General features: G+C 42.8%; 1 protein-coding gene across 1 annotated transcript in view; it reads right to left on the bottom strand.

Annotated features, from left to right (window-relative positions):
- The window catches only part of Sv2c (synaptic vesicle glycoprotein 2C), a 174,949-nt gene that overhangs the window by 89,125 nt on the left and 62,572 nt on the right, over window positions 1-23,252 (bottom strand). The window contains exon 3 of the mRNA XM_057790024.1: window positions 6,041-6,221. Coding sequence (XP_057646007.1) covers window positions 6,041-6,221 — 181 coding nt within the window. The remainder of the gene's footprint in view (window positions 1-6,040; window positions 6,222-23,252) is intronic.

Below are 23,252 nucleotides of genomic sequence, written 5' to 3'. Positions count from 1 at the left end.
AGTTTCATTTTAAAAATCCATAATGCAAGGATTGAATAATTATTTTTTATACTATTTGATGGGTGAGACATCCCTAAATTTCTTACCATGGAAACTTATTGTTCATTATATCATGATAGCTGTTATTAAAAGCTGATCAAGGTCCTTTCTTTGCAGAATCTGTGAGGGAATGTTTACAAAAATGAAGCAACCAGAACAGTAGTTTATAAGGAACTTCCTCACTATCAGACATTAAATACCTCTTACGAGCTTCCAACAATGTCAAATCTTAATTATCTGTGATGATAGGAGACACAGTAGGAATAATCATTGAAATCCACATTATACAGGGAGAAAACTATCCAGTAAAAAACTTATATAAATTTGCACAAATGAACTTGAATATTGATAACTGGCAGTTTAGAGTTGGGAAAATAAAATTTTAAATAATTAATAATACTAATTTTGGTAAGTAACATTAACCTTGTTTTTTGTTTTGTTTTTTTTTAACAACTATCTCTGGCTTTATTTTTCCCAGTAACTAAGATGAAGTCACAAATGGGACACTGGCTTAGCTCATGGGTGCTGAGGATGTGAGATTGAAGTCCGGAGTACTCCTATAATCCCAACACTCGGGCAGAGACAAGTGGACTGTGGGCAAAGAATTGACCAATTTAGCTGAAGCTGTACGCTCCAGGTTCAGTGAGAGATCCTGCGTTAAAAAACAAATACAGCAGAGAAACAATAAAGAAAACATCCAGACTTCAGTCTATGGGCTTCCCACAGACACCCCATGAGTGAGTATACCCACAAAACACGCATACATGTGTATACAAGACAAAACACACACATATAAAGAATACTTTAATGACTTTAATTCTAGCTTTTCCACAATGTAATTTTCAAATAATCCTTTACCTTTACCTTGCATTCTTGTTAGGAAGTGGGAAATTATGTGAGAACGTAATTGAGCAGGTTGAGGAATAACCGTAAAGCCACATGTCCCACATAGATGATAAGCAGGGTTCAGGAGTGGGCAGACCTGGCAGCTTTTATGAAGACAAGTATTATGGGCATATACAAAGCACACTGTATGGTGTAGACTATGCCAGGCATCACAGCCACAAATAACTCCCTTGGAAAATAGCCTGTTAATCCTCTCTGAGAATCAACAGAAAGGAGGGAAGATATTATGCTGCTGGTCAAATTACAAAGCAATCCGGAAGCAGTTGGTTACACTTTAAATTGTACCCAGAGATAGAAACAATCCAAACAACAGTTCAAAAGATGTGTGTATCTATTTTTAACTTTTAATTTCTTGAGGAACCTCCACACTGATTTTCATAATGACTGTGTTAGCTTGCATTTCCATATGATGCAACTATGCTGCTGTTGGCCATATACCCAAAGGCGTCCATATCTTACCACAGGGACACTCACACATCCATGTCTATGGCTGCTCTAGCTTAGATGAAAGAGCACACATGGCAAACTGTAGAGCAAGCTAGGTTGACACAGAAGATGAGGGTGCTATGCTGATTAGAAGGCACATGCTTGCTATAATAAATCAAGATAGAAGTAAGTGGGACAGGCACAATACTGGTAAAAGATCTTCTCGGCCAGTGGAGAAATTTAGTTCTCCAATTTCCAAAACCATAATAGAAAATTTTTGACACAGAAAGTTATTTTTTAGTACTGCATAAGCTATTCTTTTGTAGGACACTTGGTCATTTGAAAATACTGATTTGTAAACATAATCTGGGCGTTTGTACATTGTTAACCAAAGATGATAACAAAAATATATCAGTGTAACTCTTCTAACTTGTTTACAGTCAGATTGGTTCCCCTAAGCCTTTACATCTGTGGATACATATACACTTGCTGAAGCAGCCTGGTGCCTGGGGGGTGGGGATGGCGCAACACAGGTCAGGATGCTGAAGCTATCTTGTATACAAAAGCTCTTGTAGCTCTTGAGAGAAGAATGCATTCCCCCAACACCTAAATGGCTCTATGAATAAAGATAAAAGGGCTTATTACAAATATCTGTGAGAAATTCTTATAAAAGCACACAGATGCAATCATCAGTCACTTTTTGAAAACACCTTCTGCTCACCCTCCCTCTAGATCTCGCTCTACTTACCTATCCTCGGGTTACCTCCTGCTTTGTCCCTTGAAGCTCTGCATGAAGCAGACCACCACTTGCTAGAGCTGTAGACAAACATCACCAGATTCCACCCACAAGGGGCTCTAAGGATGAATTGTAAAGGGTGCAGATGGCTAATGTGTGGTCATGGGATGCTCTGAATGCGGAAGCTATTTTGCTCCATCCCTTTCCCATTGGGATCAACATTACCTTTACCACAGGGCAGGCTGGAAGATAAGGTTTGCTAAAAAAGATCAGCCTTGCAAAGGGCACTGTCTAAGACAGTACCTTCCAAGAGAAATACAGAGTGAGCACAGCCACATGTATAATTACGTGTTTTCTAGAAGAGATACTAAAGCAAGGGGAAAAAAAAATCAAGGTTAATCTTAATATATGCTCATTTACTGAGTATTATTGCTCAACACGTATTAACTGTAAAATTATCCATGGGATAGTACATTTTTTACATGCTCCAAGTCTTCAAATTACAGTAATAATAGATCTTTGCACTTATAATAAATACATTACACTGGGCAAGTCACATTTAAGGTATTTGGTAGCTACTTGTGGCCAGTTGGTTACCATGTTGAACAACAAATCTTCTAAGAAAACATTAATCCTCTGCGTATAGTTTTATTTGAGATTATTTTCCAGTTAAAAATATTTCAAGCATATGCTGGGAAAAGTCTTTCCATTGAATTTTCTGAGGTCAGAAATCTTTCTGAACAGATCTGTTGAAACACTTAGCAGCATCTATCCTGTTTGGGATGTGGTGCCACACACAGGCAGAGTCCTTTCTGGTTGAGTCTCACTTTCTCAATGTGGTGAGTAAATTATTTCTTAGGGGAAAACATTTTTGAATGGAAAACAGCATAGTTCTGAATCAGACTAAAAAACCAGAAAACCCAGAAGCTGTGGACCAGTTGGAAAAAACAGCCTGCCTGCGCTTTGAATTTCTAATTAAGGGAAAAAAATTTGAATGCCTAGATTTATTTTTGAAGCAGTTGTAAAAGTAAAGCTCATGGGAGAATCCTGGTTAGTGGCAAGGAATTCCACACAGCCACAGTGATCTCACTGACACCCGATCAGGTGATGGACACCATGCACAGGTATGAAGCACACGTGGCTTGGCTCCACTCACATGATTCTTCTTTTATTCCCAGTGCACAGACACAAAGAATTTTTACTGTCATTACTGCTGCTACTCCACTCTCCTCCTGACCAGCAGGCTCAAGAGTGCCAGGCCCACAGTGAGCAGTTTCCAAATCTGACATTGCCTGGCATCCAACACATTTTCATTCCCTTAATTAACAGTGACTGGAAACAAATAATTTAATTCTGGGGCAAATGAAAATGAATTAACTGTGCCAACTCCATTTCCCAGCTTTCTAATTGTCTGTAACAAAGGATAAAGAGGGACGTGTGTTGCCTTGGTGTGAGATTCATTTGAGAAAATAAAAGGCAGATGGACAATTAGTGAGATCCTATTCCTCACCCCAACAAACACTGGTGTACCCAGCAGGAAAATCTTTTTGTACAGAATAAGCATTTCAAGTCACAAAGATTATGTTAGTTGGATTTTTTTTTTTTTTTTTTTTTTTTTTTTTTTTTTTTTTTTTTTTTTTTTTTTTTTTTAAGAAGCAGCACTCAAGACTTGGCTTGGTGAAAAGAAAGAAAAACAGAAAAAAAAAAAGAAAAACGGAAATCTGAGCTTGGCAGCACACACCTGTAATGCCAGCACTTGAGATGCTGAGGCAGGATGACCATGTGCTGGAGGCCATTCATTGAGACTCATAGTGAGATCCTACCCAGAGTGTGGGGCAGGGGGACGAGAGCACACCGGGAACACATTTGGCCATTTAGAGACAGTGAAACCACAAGCCCAGGCAGATCTCAGCCTAAAATCAAACTTCCCCTGAGTCCCTGCTGCATTCACAGCAAAGACAACAGGAAGACATCTAAGCCTTGGATTTAGGAGGTCCAGGTGACTTAATTATGATGTTGCAGGTTAACAGGACTGATTATAGCCGATCTCGGTTATAAATCTGTAACATGCAGGGTGTGGTCTTGGTGACCCAGGACTTCTCTTCGTGTTCTATGGTTTGTGATGAATGGACCTGGTAGGCAGATGCTCTGCCCAATGAGGCTCTGCCACCGCCAGGCATATCTCTTCCAATGGAACACTCTGGAACCTTAGAGTCAAGCAAGCACAAGACAGAGCTGATGACTTCCTGGCCCACTGTGAGCCAGACTTGAGCTAAAATGTCACTGATCCAACCTCCTATGCTGACTGGCAGACTACCACGTCACTTTGGTTTACTGGAATCCAGTCAGGGGCCAGTAAATTTTGAGAAGCCCATCTTCTCTTTATTTATTTTGTTCTTGAAGCATAGCCATCCCCTTTGGAGGAAGATTGTGAGAGATATTCACAATTAATTTTTGCTGACATAGTGGTATCCTTCCTCACGGGGACTTGGCTTCTCCCTTATGCAAGTTCCAGGTCTGTAAAGCGGTGCCCACTTGGAAGCTGACTGAGGAGCCATGGTTGTTTTTAATAATTTCTTTTATTTAGAGTTTTGTTCATTTGATATGAAACATCTCTGCTTATACAGATTAAATAAGAATTTAACAGTTCTCTATTTCACTTCTGGGAACCGCATGACTCACAGACATCAGTCTACAGGGTCAGGCCACTGTGATCACACCTTGCTCCACTGAGCTTTACAGAACCTATCTTCCCTCAGGCAGTTAACATGCTGACGAGCTGTCCTGTGTCTGCAGGCTCCAGCCCTTTGGAGTGTGCCCAACACGTACTGATAATATTCCGAAAACTACTTGTGTAGTTGAGCGTATGTATGTAAGAGAAAGACGTGCTGGGGTCCTCTGATTTTCTTCCGTCGAATTGCGTCCTGCTCTGTAGGTTGTGATCAACAGCTGCTGGTAACTTCCCAAACTCATAAACTATCTTGCCTTCCTTATTTCATTAAAAAGAAAGTAGCTATAGTTCCTAACGGTATCTTGAAAAGATTTACTCTAAGTTGTGAATTGGGGGGCAGAAATTTATATTTCTACCATTTTTTTCCATATTAAAGTGGAGTTTTCAAACTCTCATAAACAGACCTTTGGGTTTTACACTTACAAACGGACCCTGAGTAAGTGCGTGCTTCGATCTCCTTCAAGAAAATAGCTCTATCATTGATGCTGCTGCACCCCCTCACATGGCTAGGAGTGGACTCTAGTTAACTCTACCCAAATCAGGAATTACTATCAGAACTTACTATGTTTTCTAAAGCAGCCCCTTTGCCCCCACAGTTAAATACACACAGGCCACCTAGACCAATAAAGCCACAGTACTTTTTTTTTTTTTTTTTGAGACAGGGTTTCTCTCTGTAGCTTTGGGGCCTGTCCTGGAACTAGCTCTTGTAGACCAGGCTGGCCTTGAACTCACAAAGATCCACCTGCTTCTGCCTTCTGAGTGCTGGGATTAAAGGCATGCACTACCACCGCCTGGAAAATCCACAGTTTTTGAGACAGCCTAGTCCTGTATTTAAGAGCAGTCCCTAAATAATGTGAATCGTTTTCATAGACACAGCTTTTTCTTACTTAAATCTCTAAAAAAATATGTGTGATTCTGAACATGTTTTGCTGTGCAAACAGAATTCCAACTTAAGCAAAACCAGTCCCTTCGAGCTAAGTCACAACACCACCTGGCACAGAAGCATGGGTGTCTCAGTACCTTCTGGGATTTAAATGTCTATAATTACATTTCCAAGAATCAACACTGTGGCTTCTTAGGCTGACACAAAAATAGTAGAAATGTGTTACAAGTTTCTTTCTCGGTGCTAAGATCTTACAGAGTGTAACTCTACAATTGGGAGCAAACACATCGCTATAAAATAGGAAGGAGAAAAACCTTACCCGAATCCAGAAAGCAAACGACAGAGGAGAAAGAAGCCATAGCCTTGGACAAATGAAGAAAGGAAGGCAAAGAATCCGTTGACAGACATGCAAATCAGGAGAGACTGCTTCCTGCCCACTTTGTCTGCCAGTCCTCCCCAGAAGAAGGCCCCCACCATCATCCCGAGGTACACTATGCTGCCTGCAACACACAGAAAACAAAAGAACAGGTCAGAGGTTGGGAACAAGTAGCAAACAGGGCACAAAACACACTCCAGCATTTTGTACAGGGAAAACACCTCTAAAAATGCGTCGTTAGGGATACAGAGATTAGCACATCGTTAGGGATAGGGTGATTAGTGCATCATTAGGGATACAGCGGTTGGTTGACAGTTTGGAAGTTAGCTCTACCAGATCTTTACCACCTGGACTCCTCAGAAGCACCCATAGGAAGTTATTTTTTTTGCCATCACATGTAGAAGATAAGCCGGTCACATTCCATCCCAGCCTTTTGAGGACGGGTATGCAGTGGGTGGGCATGAGAAATCTCACAGAACAATCTTGGAGTCTGACTCCAGGTTTTCACTTCTAGTCCAAAAGTCCCGGGTGTCACCATGACAAGGACAAGATGAGAAAGTAAGTCAAGGACCCTCCAAGGTCAAAGTGGACCTCCAAACTGTTTCAAAGTTCTGCTTACACCAATGGCCTGTGTTAAGGCCAGACCTTAACTCTTCTTGAAGATTCCATGTTTTCTTTTTAGTCTAGACTCTGGCCTTTTCTGTGGAGTTGAGAAAAGTGGACTTGGTGATTACAAGGATGAGACATAATGGATTCTAGCTCTCTGGCTCTTCTCATCAGAGAAGGTCTTTGGAGCCAAGAGCTCACTGAGACAAGGAACAGTTTGAGTACATCAAGAAATGTTAATGTTGGCTTCAACCCCTAAGTAAAACAAATGAAAACTAGGAGTTAGATGTCCCCCTTGTTGTCACTGTGAGTAGACACTTGATTTTTTTTTTATGGTTTCTTTATTTTTATTTTTTCTGTGCATTGGTGTTTTGCCTCCATGTATATCTGTGTGAACATGTTGGATCCCCTGGAACTGGAGTTACAAACAGCTGTGAGCTGTCATGTGGGTGCTGGAAATTGAACCCAGATCCTTTTAACTGCTGACCCATCTCCTCAGCCAGTAGGACTCAGCCAACCATGATAAGCCTCTAGGAGCAAACCACCCAAAGGAAGTTCTCAACTTACAACCATTATCACCTGCCAGTGTAGGACCCAGCCATGATAAGCTTAATGGAGGCCTGAGTCTCAGTAGTTTACCCTGAAGCAATATCCAGTTGCAGGAAGGACCACAAACTGAGATTACCCAAGCACCACCCAACAACAGATCATCCAAAGGAAAATCCTAACGTTCCAGCCGTTGTAGATAGGATCACCTGCCAGCACACATTCACCAGGACATCCCTAGACAAATGTCAGCCAATCAGGGGTTCTGAGCCTTAGAAATCTCTCACCCCCACCTTTACTACTATAAAAACCCAACTCTAAGTGAGCTCGGGGCTCTCCGATTATTATAATACATGGAACAACGGAGAAACGGAGTTTGCAAACACACAGAGAGACGGAGTTTGCAAACACACAGAGGGACGGAGTTTGCAAACTTGTATAAAATAAAGGCTCTTTGCTTATACATATGGGACTGGGTCTCCTTGTTGACTTTTAGGGGACTTCACGGATCTGGGCATAGCACAGCCCCTTTCTAAAAAAATATTTATTTATTTTTATTTTAGGTACATTGGTGTTTTGTCTGCATGTATATCTGTATGAAGTGTTAGATGCCCGAAACAGGAGTGATAGGTAGTTGTGAGCTGCCATATGGGTGCTGGGAATTGAATCCAGGCTCTCTGGAAGTGCACACTCTTAACCACTGAGCCATCTAATCCACTCTTTCCTAAGAAAAACAAACCTCCAGTAAACATTACATAAACCTTGGTGAGGAACCTAGGTGTGGCAAATGTTAGTTCAGAAGTCTCTCTCTCTCTCTCTCTCTCTCTCTCTCTCTCTCTCTCTCTCTCTCTGTGTGTGTGTGTTATGCAATGCATGCCTGCCAGCAGAGGGCACCAGATCTCATTATAGATGGTTGTGAGCCATCATGTGATGGCTGGGAACTGAACTCAGGTCCTCTGGAAGAGCAGACAGTGCTCTTAATCCCTGAGCCATCTCTCCAGCCCCGAGAAGCCTTTCTGAAATGGTGAAATGTCCAAGAGAAAAGTCACAAGTGAAGGTTTCTTATGTCTAGAAGGGGCAATAAAGAGATTGTTCCTTCAGCTTTTCATTCGTCTTTTCCCTTTCCTTCCTCTCCCTCTTCCTCTCTCCCTCCCTCCCTCCCTCCCTCCCTCCCTCCCTCCCTCTCTCCCTCCCTCCCTCCCTCCCTCCCTCCCTCCCTCCCTCCCTCCCTCCATCTCTTTCTCCCCCTCTATCCCCAAGATCCTAATGTACATTCATGGCTGGCCTAGAACTGACTATATAGGCCAGGCTTGCCTTGGTCTTAGCCCTTCTTTCTTAGCCTCCTTGGTGCTAGCATTTATAGGCATGAATCTCTTGGTCAAATACTATTTTTAAATATACATTCCAGATAGTCTGACATTGATGTAAGAAAGCAAAAAAAAAAAGTGGAGCTAATAATTTATTGATGGAGATTAGTTTGAGAAATAGTCTCTTTAAATAGTCACGGCACATAATGAGTCAGTATGAGGCTCAGTAGGAAAACAATTGGCAAGGCCTTCCAACCACCACACAGACTGTACACGTAACCATGGTGAACGGAAAGGGTCAACTGTAAACCAGACTCTTTCCTTACCAAAATCAGCTTCCCATCAGACTGGGATTCTGCAAAGAAGTGGACTGAGCCTTGTGTGTGGCAGACATCATTTCCTCTTTCCCCCAGGACTGGCTACACGCCCCCTGCTTCTCAATAGAGGTTACTCACATCGTGAGGTCCAGAGCGAGCCCAGAAGGTGGTTTAAAGAGCACATCCTCACAAAGTAGACAGAGTCATGGAGGAAATGCATAGATAGCCTAGCCCACATTGACAGCTTCAGCAGCATATGGAGGCTGGAGGCTAAGCTGCTCAGTGGTGGTGTCTGCATCTTTTAAAAAATCTACACATAAGAAAGTGAATGTCTAATTGTAAGGACCTGTAGCTTCTTGGATTTAAACACTTGAAAGTCTTTCTTAGAGTTAGGGGCCCAGAAACAAAGCCCCTCACCTCCTTAGGTCCTTCAGTTTCCTTCTGCCTGAAGAGAAAGTTGCCATGACAGCAAAACTAATCCCATCTCTCTGTGGCTCTCTCCTTTGCTCTGCTGTAGGAAGGGAGGGCACAACAAAGTGTGCTATCTGCATTCAATCAATAATCACTTAAATCATTTTCCTTCATTCCCTTCCACCTTCCTTCTCTTCCTTCATTTTCCTTCCTTTTAAAAAGGTCTCACTATGTTGCCCAGGCAGGTCTTGAACTCATGATCCTCCTGCCTTATCCTTCTAAGTATTAGGGTTGTAAGCAGGTACCACTGCACCTAGACTCCATTTACTTTTTCAATGAGAGTGATAACCCCTGCTGTTACTCATGCTGACTCTGCATCTTTTGCGTTTTTGAAGAACATGCCACACTTTGGCTCATTTAAACTTCACTACAATTTTGAAGAGTGGGTATTAGATGAGGGGACCGAGAGATTTTGTAGTATGATCAAACAGACAGAAAAAATGGCGCATTTTTGTCAGGCTAAAACCTGCAGGGTTCTCAGGATTCATGGTGTGTTGAAAACACCAGGCCTTGTGGCTCTGGATCCTCCATTGGGACCCTTTGGACTTCTCCTTGGTCTGGGACCTTAAGGGTTAAAACCTGGTGCTATAGGACAATGCCCAGTGCTGTGGAAACTACTCTGATTCCCAGGATACCTGTTACCAGCTCGGATGCCACCACTGTTATTTCTGCCAATCTCACCTTGGAACTACTTATTACGCTCAAATCAAGAACCAGATGGTATAAAATAGACGATCTAGCTCTTGAGCTTCTGGTTGACCTCAATTTGTTCCATTTAAGAGAAGTGAATCTGAGTGCCGGAGGCAAGTGTAGCTAATCTGGGTCCTTCTTTTCCCCTAGACTCTAATCACCTGTGACTCCCCACTTCCTCCGACCGCCTGCTTATGAAGTCATTTGGATATTCAGCCTCTTAAGAGAGAATAGTTTGTAATCTAGACAGAGTGACTTATCAAAAAGTGAGTCAGAGGGCAACATCCAGGCTAGACTTTCCGTGGCCTCCTCGGGGATAAATGGCCAGACCAGAACAATGCTGAAGCAAGCAGCCATCTTGGGGGGGCCACTAGGGTCCCCTATGTGCTCATCAGGATACTCGATCAGGATATTTTAAAGAGCATGTTTAAGGAGTCGTTTGGCCTGACCCAAAGCAGGAGGTGTGTCCTTCAATAGAAGAGTCAATGGGGGGAGGCTGTTAATTCTCACACAAATCCTGGGGGGTTCCTTTAAGAATGGAACGTGTGAGAGGAAAAACTTGAGATGGCATTAAAGTCCTCCACAAGTGGCTAGTTTATCACAAAGGCATGCAAGGTCAAGCTGCATATCCCTTCCTCTTTCACTCTGGTTAAAAGTGCATACCCTCTGAAGGTAGCATCTTTTGTGGCTTATGTTTGTTTAATATTGGCATTGGTAACTAGACTATTCGACCGGGCAAGCTATGGAAAGGATTCAGCCTACCAAACAGCTTATTTGAGAGAAGAACATAGAGATTAGAATTTTCACTTGTTGATCATGAAGTCTAGTTAAAGCCAAACATTTGAATGTTTACAAGGGCTTGGGTGTGAATAAAATTGTAACCGCTCAGAATGGAAGGATACATACTGTACTTTCCACTTGTGTCCAAATTGCTACTTTGTTTTCAGGGTATTGTTCAGGGAGTCCTTGAGAACCTGCAGTAGCTGTACACTCTGGATGTGCCCCGTGCATCCTCCCTCTCCTTTCTTCACCATGCTCTGCTGGCCAGGGTTAGACAGAGCCTTCGGCCAAAGGCCCTCTTTTTAGACGGGAGAAGACCAGAAGTCGCGAGAAGGCAGAATTTGAAGTCACTCCTTTTAGGCATTTGCTCTTCAAACTATGACCTTTGGGCCAAGAACTTTGATAGGAACACAGGCTCTTGCGCTTCCTGGGTCCTACTTGTTCACTTGAGCCTGACCCCTAAATGCTCTCTTTTATACTCATGTGGGTCTAGAAGTCCTCTTGGCTTGGCAAGCTTTCCACCTAAACATCCTCGGAAATACATTTCTAACATGTCTTGGGGGGCGGGGATAGGTGGCAGGATATTCTACCTCAGAAGACACAGAGCAATCAGAGCTCCCTGGGGAAGCTGGGGATCACAAAGGGGCAAGCAGAAGGCTTAGAAAGGGCTCCTATGCTGGGCATGGCTTCTCACTCCTTTAATCCCAGAACTCTTGGAGTTCAAGGCCAGCCTGGTCAACAAGAGCAAGTCTTCTCAGGACAGACAGGGCTGCAGAGAGAAACCCTGTCTTAAAATCCTCCTTTCCCCCCCAAAAGAAAGGGCTCCTTCCTCTGACCTGTCTTCCTCTGGACTGCAGGTGAGGGTCCTGTCCAGTTCTGGAAGAGCAATAGAAAAACGCCCTGGACTGTGACTTGGGTTCTTTCATCAGTTTATTTAATCCAGTGAAGCCATCAGGAAGCTGAACCTGGCCTGAGACACAAGCTCATGATCTCCTTTCCACGGCTCTGGTAAAGGCCTTTTTATTTTATTTTATTTTAGCCAGACTGTTGTCCTAGTCTTCAGAGAAGAACCCCAAGGCCCTGAGTGTGACGTTCCCATCCAGGCATTTTCTAAGGTGCAGGCTGGTTCAATTTGATTTAATCATAGCCTTGTTTCCCCCGATAAATATCACATTTCCATTTTCGTCTCTGCTAAGCTACTTTTGATTCCTCCTGACATTCCCTGAAGGGGGTCACATCTTTTTTTTCTGACGTCATTTTAAACCACATTTAAACAAAACAGAAAAATTTAGGAAACAGGCTACAGCTTTTTTTTTTTCCCTCATAGTAACTATCAATTGCTTTTAAAAATGATTTTAAACATTTTGGCTATCTCTGACTAACGGGTGACTTTAGAATTCACTGCACCATGAATTTAGAAATTGATTTTCAAGGAAAATTTTTCTATGGTGACATGCTAAATTTACTGGGGGGAAAAATCTCCATGAGACAATAATGATCCTATTAACCTGTTACATAGGGAGGGAAGTGTTTCTTATATTAAACCTTCTAAGTCAAAATGCAATGAATCATTTTGAATAAGAACATCTCTGGAAACGTTTGGAAAGACTACTATAATGTAGGCTGTTGTATTCAGAGAATAAAGAAAATACCATTATTGCCCAATTGTGCTCAATATTTCTAGATATTACTCCTTTCATAAGTAGCTGATACGCTATTTGCACAAAGGTGGGGTTTTCTCCTGCAAACCTAGGGCGTCCCTACAGTAGCAGCTCACCGATGGAGATGCTCTCCTAGATCTAACCTATCCAGACCTAACCTAACCTTCCCTCATCTCAGGCCCTCACTTCTGGCTGCCTGAGTTCCTCTCTGCATTGCCCAATTTTAGCAAGACTCCTGCTAAGCCAGCCCCCCCCCCCAACACACATACCAACACATGACATCCCTTGATATCTAATCAGGTTTCTCACCCTCTACCACCCTCAGCGGATGTCTAGGTACCCTAGTTTGCCTTCAGGAAGAGTCCAGCTAGACTAACGAGGTAAGAGGTCCTCTCGCCCTGCGATGTGTTCTGTTAGTAATTTTCCACCCATCTCTTAGGGTCCTTGGAACTTTTCTCTTTGGTTGTAAATTCTTATTTTTCCTTCTGGTAGTAATTAAGTCCAGCTTTCCCACTGCAGCTATCCCTATGCCTACTGTGAGGGTCTTGAGTACAACCTGCGTACTGTCTTTAAACAGTAATAAATGAATAACCTTTCGTTTGATACCATTTAGCCATGATTTACTTATCTAACTCACTGGATTAAACAGCCCACCCCCAACAAGCACACCGAGCCCCATCACTGGAAGCCTTCTGTTGTGACTCATCTGTCTGTCTTCTGCTTCCACTGCTGGCGGTTTGTGACCCCCAAAGGCGGGCTGCACATGCACTTGACCTGTTTGTTCCAGTTCTGCTTGTTGTTAATTATACATCTGCCTACAAATCAATCACACACACAGGAAACGTGAGTGTGAACGGAAAGGAAACCGTTACTAGGAATGTGAGCTCAGGACTTCAGAAAGAAGACAGAAAGGACTCAGTGCCACCAAACAAAGGTGAGCCACATAACTGAAAGAGACCAAGACCAAATGTAAGACTCCGTGTTCAGATTGGGGGTAATGTTCTCACTGTACATTAAGAAATTGTGAACCTGAAAAATCAAAGCTACTGACAGCTGGGAGGATGCAAGAAAGACAAGGGTGAGTTTCAGTTTGAAGAGCCCTTTAGAGCAAAGACCGCTCTGCACTCAAGGCTCTCAAATGAATGTAAGCAGACATGTTAAACACTTCATTTAAGGACCTGTGCATATTATACTTTGTATCAACTTTTCCATTACCAAATATCAGCCATGATTTAGTTAGATATGGCAACGCTTCATGAAGACATGCTTTGTGATAAAAAGAAACCAGACATACACAAGTCACTGGGACTGCCCCTGATGGCTTACTAATAGTTTTGTCTTATTGAAGACTATCAGAAGCTAGTGGAGGTCAATCCCACAGCTTATGGTCTTCCCCTCTCCACTTCCTTTAGCAAAGATTCTGGTTTGGATTTTCAGCCTATACTGGAAAAAGCCTTGGAGTGACGTCAAAGTACTCAAGCTTAGTTTGAGTCTGTCTTTAGCAACTGGTTGTAAGGTCTTAGGCCAGTCTCTCAGAGCCTCCCTGGGCCCAATGCTTGGGCGGGGCTGGGTGTATGGTTGGTTGTCCCTGCAAAGATGGCTTAGCCTCGTGCTTTGGTCTTAGGGAGGAGCTCTCCCCTTGCTGGTTTTTTCAACATCTTCACATCCGCCCACTGCCATGGAAACATCCACATCTGCTGCCCTGTGGACAGAGTCCCCAGACCTCCAGCATGTTGTCTGAATTAATACAGCCTTCCCTTGGCCAAACACCATCAGAGTCCATAAAGGGCTGATCTCAGTGGCCCCTCCCCAGCTGCCTCAGTTTACCCCAACTCAAAGCTTAAAGGGGAACAGGTTTCCTCTTATCTACAATTTTCAATTTCTATGTTCAAATTCTGTGCTTGAAGTAGAATTAACACAAAAATGTCAATCACGTTCAGCACTTCCTTTATTAGACTCTTCATTGAAAATGCTTACAAGTACCAAGTATGGTGCTACATACTGTGATCTGTTATCACAACACTGGGTTGGTGGAGACAACAGTATCACATGTTCAAGGCCAGCCTAGCTAGGTAGCAAGGTCTTGTCTTAGAAGTGATCCCATTACCAAGGCAATGGGTGTTGAGAAGGAGGAAAAGGGAAAACTTAAAAAAAATGTATTTTTGACTTAAATGCAATATTCTCTCTCCCCAATATTTACCATTCTGAACATTGCACCAGGCAACAATGAGTTAAGTGTGCAGGCCTTGAAACAAGTAGCCTAGATCTGTCTCTCTCATTCCTGGGCCTGTGGTCCTGGGTAAGTTACTTAATTTCTTTGTGCCCCAGTTTTCTCCTCAGTATAATGGGGCTAATAATAGTTCCTATCTCACAGGGTTTCTTAGGGACTAGATGGAATAAATCAGTTTCTCATCTGGGTGACGCACAATCGCTCAGCAAGCAGCAATGTCTAATGTTTTTGTTTGTGTGTTTTGTTTTTTTGGTGAGAGGCAGACAGAAAAGGGAAAAAGGAAGGGATGGTAAGAGCTGACAGGAGGAGGAGAGGCCATGTAATGATGATATCTAGCCTCCCTCAGCTCAAGGACAGAAAAGCATCCACCTGAAACAGCTCTGGAGAAATAATTTAACTTCTAAAATCCCAGATATACATATGTACATACACATACACAAACACACACGAGTGCACGCACCCATGCGTGCACACACATGCATCATTTTTTGCAGACAGAAACTTTAAAGAACTCATCATTAATAAGCTTTACCTAACTCTAAGCTCTCACTTTGTTTCTTCTTTTTTTTCTTATTATTCATTTATTCATCATTATTTTCATGCATTTACGGCAGTGCTGGGGATGGAACTCAGGGCCTCATACAAGCTCCCTAAGTCCCCTCCCACTGAGCTGCCTCTCCATCCCTGGTCTTCAACTGCTTTTGACAGTAGCCACTGGGAGGAGCTACTGTGTGCTCAAATACATCTATGGGCTTATAGAAAAATCAAATAAAACCAAGGAAAATAAACAAAAGACATATGAAGGAAGCAAGGAAAAACCTTTTGAATTTGCACTGGAGAATATTTACAACAAAAGTCAGCTCACCTCAGCTAGAAAGAACAGTAAATATCAGATGCCACCTACTGCATGTTTCTAATTCACATTTAGAAAGCCTGACATTTAAATGTGTCTTCAGTCAGAGGCAGAAGCTGCCTGCTTATGTGGGCAACACTGCTCATTTACCCAAGTTCACCTGGGCACTAAACAGCAGATGAAAATCAGAGACATTTTGCCCAACCAGTAAACAGGGAGACTAGATGGGAGTCCTCATAAGAAAGCCCAGTTTATTCTCCACTGTCCCTGATTAAATGGCTAGGATATAGCATGCTTGTTGAATAGGAGAGGCAGGAAAAGAAAAAAGGCATGGTCGTTAGGTCTAATATCAAAGCAGGCAATTGCAATTCGCTTGGCATTTGAAGGAATAATAATAGTAATAGTTATAATAACGATAACAGCATGTATTAAGAAAGAAGATAAATGCAAGCTGGTTCATATTTGGTCCCACACCAATGGACTCCTGCTCTTCAAGCTTCCCGCACTCTAAGCTGTGATCTGAGGGAGGGGAGTGGTGACCGAGTGCACTATTCCCAATCCAGATCCAACCAAAGGCGGCCAGTAATAGCTAATGACCATGGTTTGTTTGAATTGCTGCTGCAAGCTGGAAATCTTGCGAAGGATGAGGGACAGAGAGGCAAGAGAAGCTGCTGAATGTGAGCAGGACCCTTCAGATGCCTTGTTTGTTTCTGAGACAGGGGCTATCCCGCAGTCCAGGCTTTCTCTGAAGTCTGGATCCTCCTGCTTCAGTTTCCAGAGACTGTGGCACCGTGTCTGGCTTTTTCAGAAGGTATTGTAAAAGCTTCCTCAGAGACTGAAACCTACAGAAAAGCTCCTTAAGGGGGAAGGTAAACAACTCAAAATACCTTCAGGAAGTCCCTGAAACCAACCAGATTCACTAGGCCTCTCACTGGCAGAGTAGACACTAAAAGCTGAGAGTCTCTCTCAGAAGAGCAAAGCTAAGCTGCAAAGAAGGTTCTGAGACCAGACCAGTTGCCTAGGAGAAGCAAAAACCAGCTGAGCTGCCTGGAAGAGGTTTAGATCAGAGACACTTAGATAGGACACACTCCAGCCTGTTGAGCAGTCTGCAGGCTGCGAATATTCTCCAGATTTCCCAGTTTTCATGAGCTGTCACCCATGCCCGTGTGGGCCTTGGAGACACAACTGTCTAGAGTCATTTCTGCTCCTGTTAATAACTCCAATAAAACTCATTGGTTCACCAAGTTGGACTTTGGTGGTACTTGTATTTTGGTATTTCATGGCATCCGTATCTGGGGTGGGTAGGCAGTGTGTGCTCCATCTCCCCAGGGAAAGTTCTGTTACACAACAGATGGTTGTAATGCACAGCTAGACACAAAGCTGTCTTGAACGTGGCAGTGAACTGCTGAAGGGTTTCACACAGTGGTTCTGTGCCTACACTAGGTCTAGAAAAAAGGTATCTTTAAAATTTTTTCCATGCAATTTTAATGTGAAGATGGGTCTTTAAACCTTTCTTTTCTTGGGAGATTGAAAACATGCTAAAAGTAATTACTTGAAAATCAAACATACATTGTAATTAAAGCAAGGACATTATGCTTAAGGGGGAAAAAAGAAAGATCAGCTTAATTAACTCTATGGACTTCTAAAACTCTACATGGAAGGTGGTGGTGGTACTGAGTTTTGAGTCATGAATCAGAGGTCTCCCACATAAAAGATCCCTCCCAGGGAAGTTACAAATTAAGGGAAGAAGACAGTGTACATAGCTTGAAGGTACACAGAACAGAATATACAAGAATTCCATGCTGTTCATGTGTGTGTGTGTGTGTGTGTGTGTGTGTGTGTGTGTATGTAAAATTCACAAACAATATATTATTATTCGGATTTAAAAATGCTGTCACAACATGGATGAACCTAATATTATAGAAAGAGAAAAATCTTTAAATAGCTAACACGAAAGTTAATTACTGTCCTAGGGTTTTATTGCTGTGAAGAGACACCATGACTATGGCAACTCTTATAAAGGAAAGTATTTATTTGGGGCTGGCTTATAGTTTCAGAAGTTTCGTTCATTATCATCATGGCAGGAAACATGTGGCGTGCAGGCAGACATGGTGCTAGAGAAGGAGCTGAGAATTCTACCTCTGGATCTTCAGGCAAACAGGAACTATATACCATACTGGGTGTAGCTTGAACATATAAGACCTCAAAGTCTGCCTCCACAGTGACATACTTCCTCCAACAAGGCCGCATCTCCTAATAGTGCCACTCCCTATGGGCCAAGCATTCAAGCACATGAGTCTAAAGGGGGCCCTTCCTATTGAAACCACCACAATTACTAATAAAGACACTGGGAATCATTTATGGTTTCTTGTGGGGAACTAATGAAATCAAAGCCCTTGTGTTAGAATCACAAACTTTCTATAAAGAGTTGGGGGGGTCAATATTTTGCCCTTTGTGAATCACACAACTCTGCTGTTACATCACAGAACCAGTGACAGATAACACATAAACAAATGAACATTATTGTGTTCCAATAAAACTTTATATATAGTGGTGGGCTGAGTTTAACCACTAGGCTGTAGCTTGCAGTCCACTTCTGTCTGGCAAACAGTCCCCTATAGCAGATATATAGTGACTGAGAGTTAGAGTGAGTTTCTGAGATGCCATGAGAATCTTAAAACCAAATCAGGAGTGAGGGAGTATGAAATTCGTTTGAGAGTCACAATACAATAGGGAAGTTTAAGGAGAAATGTCCATATTTGGAGGGTAAGCAGGAAAATACGAATTAAAAAGAAAGCTGGCAAGGAGAGAAGAGAGCTGAGATGGAGGAGAGTGGAGGAGAGGGAAGGCCTCAGGATGGTGCTCAGAGAGTAAGAACTCAGGAGACAGCTGAGTTTGCCCCAGAACTCACTGGTGAGGTCTGAAAAGGAAATCCCAAGCTGTTGTCAATGTCAGTGACACTCACAGAGAGCAGATGATGAAAAGCGAAGGAGCAGGGAGGACAGGGAAACCGAGGTGCACATCACAGCGACCCAGAGAAGCAAAAGCACACAGCTGGATGGAAGGGAGGCAGAGCAGATGCAGTGGAGCAGAAGCACCCAGATGTGACGAGGTGCGTGAGCACCAGAAATGAGACCCTGAGTGTCATGTGGAGCCTCCTTACAGCAAACACAGGCAAATGCCCCTTCCTGGGAAGCGCCGGCCTCTTTGAAAGAATGATGCCATCACGTGCCTTGTTTCTAGACCACACACAAAAAAGCCAAGCTTATGAGAAAGTATTAATCTCCTCAAGATAAGAATAATGGAGGCACTGTAAGGGTTTCTCCAAGAGAAGGCTCTGTTATGTCTCCACAGTGACCAAACAAAGACTAAAATTTTTAAAGGATCTGGTATTTTAGAAGAGCTGAACAAGAAAACAAGTTTTCATCTATATGTGTTCCAAATCTCTTCCATATTCTACAGCATCAGAAGTCATGGAGGGACCAGGGTCCTCATCACTTAAGTCTTAGGATTTCAGTCCCTGGGAACCCAGCTCTGCTAGCCAGGGAAACAGGTCCCAAAGTGAACTCAAAGGTTAGCATAGTGCTAGGCCAACAAAATTGTTTTTAAATAAGTTACACAGATCATCTAAGACCCATTCCTGGGAAATTACCTACAAAGCCTTTTGCTCATTTTACCATTGTTTTGAAGTTTATGTGGGAGGCATCAAAGTTTTTATGTGTTAGGGAAAAAAAATATATCATCACTGTGATTCTCTGAAAAAAAAATCAGTTCTTTATACGATGTGTTTTGATCATATTCACCAACCCCCCATCTCCTCCAAACAGGCAGATAACTAGGTTGTTAGTCCAGGGAAGTGGATGTACAGATGCCCCTACCTAACCTATTTCTGTCAAGGGACGATGAGATGAACTCAGGGCAGCATTTCTTGACACCTGAGGTTTATTTTGTCATCAGTGCTGAAACATCAAACAAGGGCTCCTCTTTCCCAAACCATCAGAGATGGTGGTTGCTGCCAACGTATGTGTACCGCTATTTCACCCTTGGGGTTATGGTGCCACGCAGGTTTGGTTGTGGTTCATAGGTGTCTTTGTAGGATAGGACTGCTGATTATATTCCTATTTTGGAATCTTGCATAATGCTTTCTGGTACCACGAAAGCTAGTCCTCCGGGAGGAGTCTTTAATATCAGATGCAGCTTGGATTTTCTAGGGCCTGCGTCCGAGGTACATGGTGTCTTCATCAATAGGAACTTACCTTCAACCCCTGGGAGGGAACCAATGAGAACGGCATCACTGAAGGTTTGGCTCAAACAGAAACTCTTCATATACAGCTATGCAATTGGCAGGGATAGTGTGAAAATCAAATTCTGACTATAAAATCTTGAGTGTCCCAAGATACTGTGATATATTACATACTTAAGACTTGTTCCCCAGGAGGTATGATTCCCAAACGGATACCAATACAACAGACATTGTGAGAAAGCTCCCAGAAGCCCATATGGAAATGGAAAAGACAAGAACAATGATATGGTTCTTCCTAAGAGGAAGTTGCTCCATTTGAAAGACGGTCTTTCATTCCAAGGGCCTCTTCTCCCTCTTGCTCTCTGTAAACCTGGTTTCTGCCTGTTGTTATACATGAACAGAAACAGATAGAGTAGTGTGTGCTGGAGTAACTATTGTTAATTTTCAATTCTTTCTTTAGACAATTAGATGTCTTCCATATGTCAAATCCTCATTTTTTAAAAGTAGACTCTAAAATCCAAAAGACTTGAAACCACTAACATAAAATTCACAAAAGTAGGAGTAATGTTTTGGAAACATTGCACTCTGAAAAAGGGTTAAAGAAAAAATATCTGCTGTAGCATAGAACAGACTAGAATGCTTCCTGCATGCACGTCAGTGACTACACAACATGGAATTTTGTGGCATCTGTGTCTAGAGGTACAGTCTACAGTGTTTCTCCTCTCTTGGATCCTGACTGGCAAGTCCTTGAGCCAATGAAGTGTGGCAGAAGTGGTACCCTGTAGCTTCCTGGATAAGGTCATAAAAGGTCATGAAATCTCCACCATCTTGAGTCAGGCACATGCTCTTGGAGATTTACGCCTGTTTGTGAGTCAGTAGCCCGAGACCGCCTTGTAGATGCTACTAGTAGGTGCTCTCTTGGAAAGCCCAATCCACAACATTTTGCGTTTTTAATATTAATCATATATTTTATAATACTATATTATCATTTTATTATATAAGAATTTCATACAATGTATTTTCATAATATTCTTTCCAACTTCTCCCTTTAACTTCCTTAACCCCCATCTTTCATATCCTCTTTTTTTTTAAAAAATAATGAATCAAGTTTAATTTGCCCTTCCATAATTCTCCCAGGTGTAAAGTTAGCTACTGGAGCATGTTCAACCTACCAGGGATCACAAGCTTAAAGAAAACCGACTCTCCCCTTTTCCAAAGCCATAAATTGTCCATAGCTTCTCAGTTAGGGGCAAAGGCTCACAAAGTCTTCTTCCTCCATACTAAAGTGTTGATTGTCTTGATCTTACAGGTCTTATGCAGGCAGCCATACGTGCCACAAGCTCATGAATACCATGGTCCTGCCATGTCCAGAAGACACGGCTTTGCTCATGTCTCCCCTGATGTCTGGCTTGTACACTCTTCCTCTTAGCCTTTGTGGGGATTTGCTAAAGATGTCCCATGTGTGGCTGAACACACCACTGACTCTAATTCTCTGGACTTCTCTGATGAGATCTGAGAAGTTCAATAGCTTATGGTCCCATTGCTAAAACCTTGCTGGATCGTTATTCGTATAATGACGCAAAGTTAGAGGGCAAATCTCAGGGGGTTTTGTTTTGAGACTGGAGTCTCACTATGTAGCCCTGGTTAGTCTAGAACTCTGCATGTAGACTTGGCTGACCTTAAAGTCAGAGATCTGCCCTCTTCTTTCAAGTTCTGGGAATAAGGGCATGTATCACAATCACTATGCCTGGAGTGTTTTACACTCTAAGAAAGGACTATCATAAAGAAAAATATGCATCATAAACTACAGATGGCTTTAATCTTAAAGTATTTATTGAATTATCTGGCACTTCATGGAAAGTTCCCTAATTCCCTAGTCTGGAGCAACCTCTGTGCCTGGCGCCACAGCAAGGAGGACTGGGGTATCCCTTTTGCATTCCCTCCATCAGCATCACACATTTCAGATTCAAGGAGAGCACATATATTCCAGGACCATCATGCTCTTGCATTTTTATGCCTTTTCTCCCAGCATAAATGCCCCAAGCAGGGAGGTTTCATAAAATGGGGCCAAGGTGATAGCTAATTGTGACATCAGTGCTCATGTAGACAAAGGCTCGTTTGGCAGTGTCATTGACAATGTTGTGCTTTGCCATTGCCCTTTTTGTTCAGTTTAATCTCTCATAGGAGCCATCCAGCTCTGCAGACTCCTCTCTATGACCCTCTTTTGGGAAATTATTCTCTTCCAAGCGACCCTTCCATTTCTCCACAAACCAATACTACTATTCTACCAGAATGCCTTCTTTTCATTTTATTGTTTGAGAATTTCATGCATGCATACATTTTTGTTATCAGCATGGTTTTCTTTTTTTTTTTTTATTGAAAAAAATTTTCCGCCTCCTCCCCGCCTCCCATTTCCCTCCCCCTCCCGCCCCTCTCCCCCTCCCCCCACTCCTCCTCTCCTCCGTCTCCAGTCCCAGGAGCAGTCAGGGTTCCCTGCCCTGTGGAAAGTCCAAGGTCCTCCCCCCTCCATCCAGATCTAGGAAGGTGAACATCCAAACTGTCTAGGCTCCCACAAAGCCAGAACTTGAAGTAGGATCAAAACCCCGTGCCATTGTCCTTGGCCTCTCATCAGCTCTCATTGTCCGCCATGTTCAGAGAGTCCGGTTTTATCCCATGCTTTTTCAGTCACAGTCCAGCTGGCCTTGGTGAGCTCCCAATAGATCGGCCCCACTGTCTCAGTGGGTGGGTGCACCCCTCCTGGTCCTGACTTCGTTGTACATGTTCTCCCTCCTTCTGCTCCTCATTAGGACCTTGGGAGCTCAGTCCGGTGCTCCAGTGTGGGTCTCTGTCTCTATCTCCATCCATCGCTAGATGAAGGTTCTATGGTGATATGCAAGATATGAAGTCAAAGTATCTCACTACCTAGCATGCTGATAGACCTTTCTCAAACTCTTGAAATTCTACATGCTGCTGTCACTACGACTAGTTTCCAAGCAGCCTCAGCCTTGTCTGGTAGCTTCCTTAATTGGTACCTGGAGCCAGTTAAGAACCTTGTTATCATCATCTGTATTTAGTTGACATGACGTTTACCCAGGCCTTTGCTAATCTGACAATGGTTAGGCACATTGGGTGGAATCCCCTGGTACTAATGGGGAATATATCAGTTTTATTCTATCTTCTCTGATCCAGATGCTCTCTCATGTTCAGAAATGAAATCCTAACTGACAAGCCTAAGATAAAATACGTCTTTATAAACCTTTCTAACGTCCTTGATTCCTGGGGTCTCATCACTCTTTCCTCCTACAATTAAAGGGTTCTTGGGAATATGACATCATGTTCAAAGGCTAACTCAGAGGGGAGAGCCATTCTTGTCACATCAGTAATCAGGAAGACAGACATTTCACCACAATGATCCTGGGAACTGAGATGCTCCTAAATGGCTCACGAGCCA

This window comes from Chionomys nivalis, chromosome 15 (genome assembly GCF_950005125.1).
Source record: "Chionomys nivalis chromosome 15, mChiNiv1.1, whole genome shotgun sequence".
Taxonomy (NCBI): Eukaryota; Metazoa; Chordata; class Mammalia; order Rodentia; family Cricetidae; genus Chionomys; species Chionomys nivalis.
This window is presented reverse-complemented; position numbering and strand designations above follow the sequence as displayed.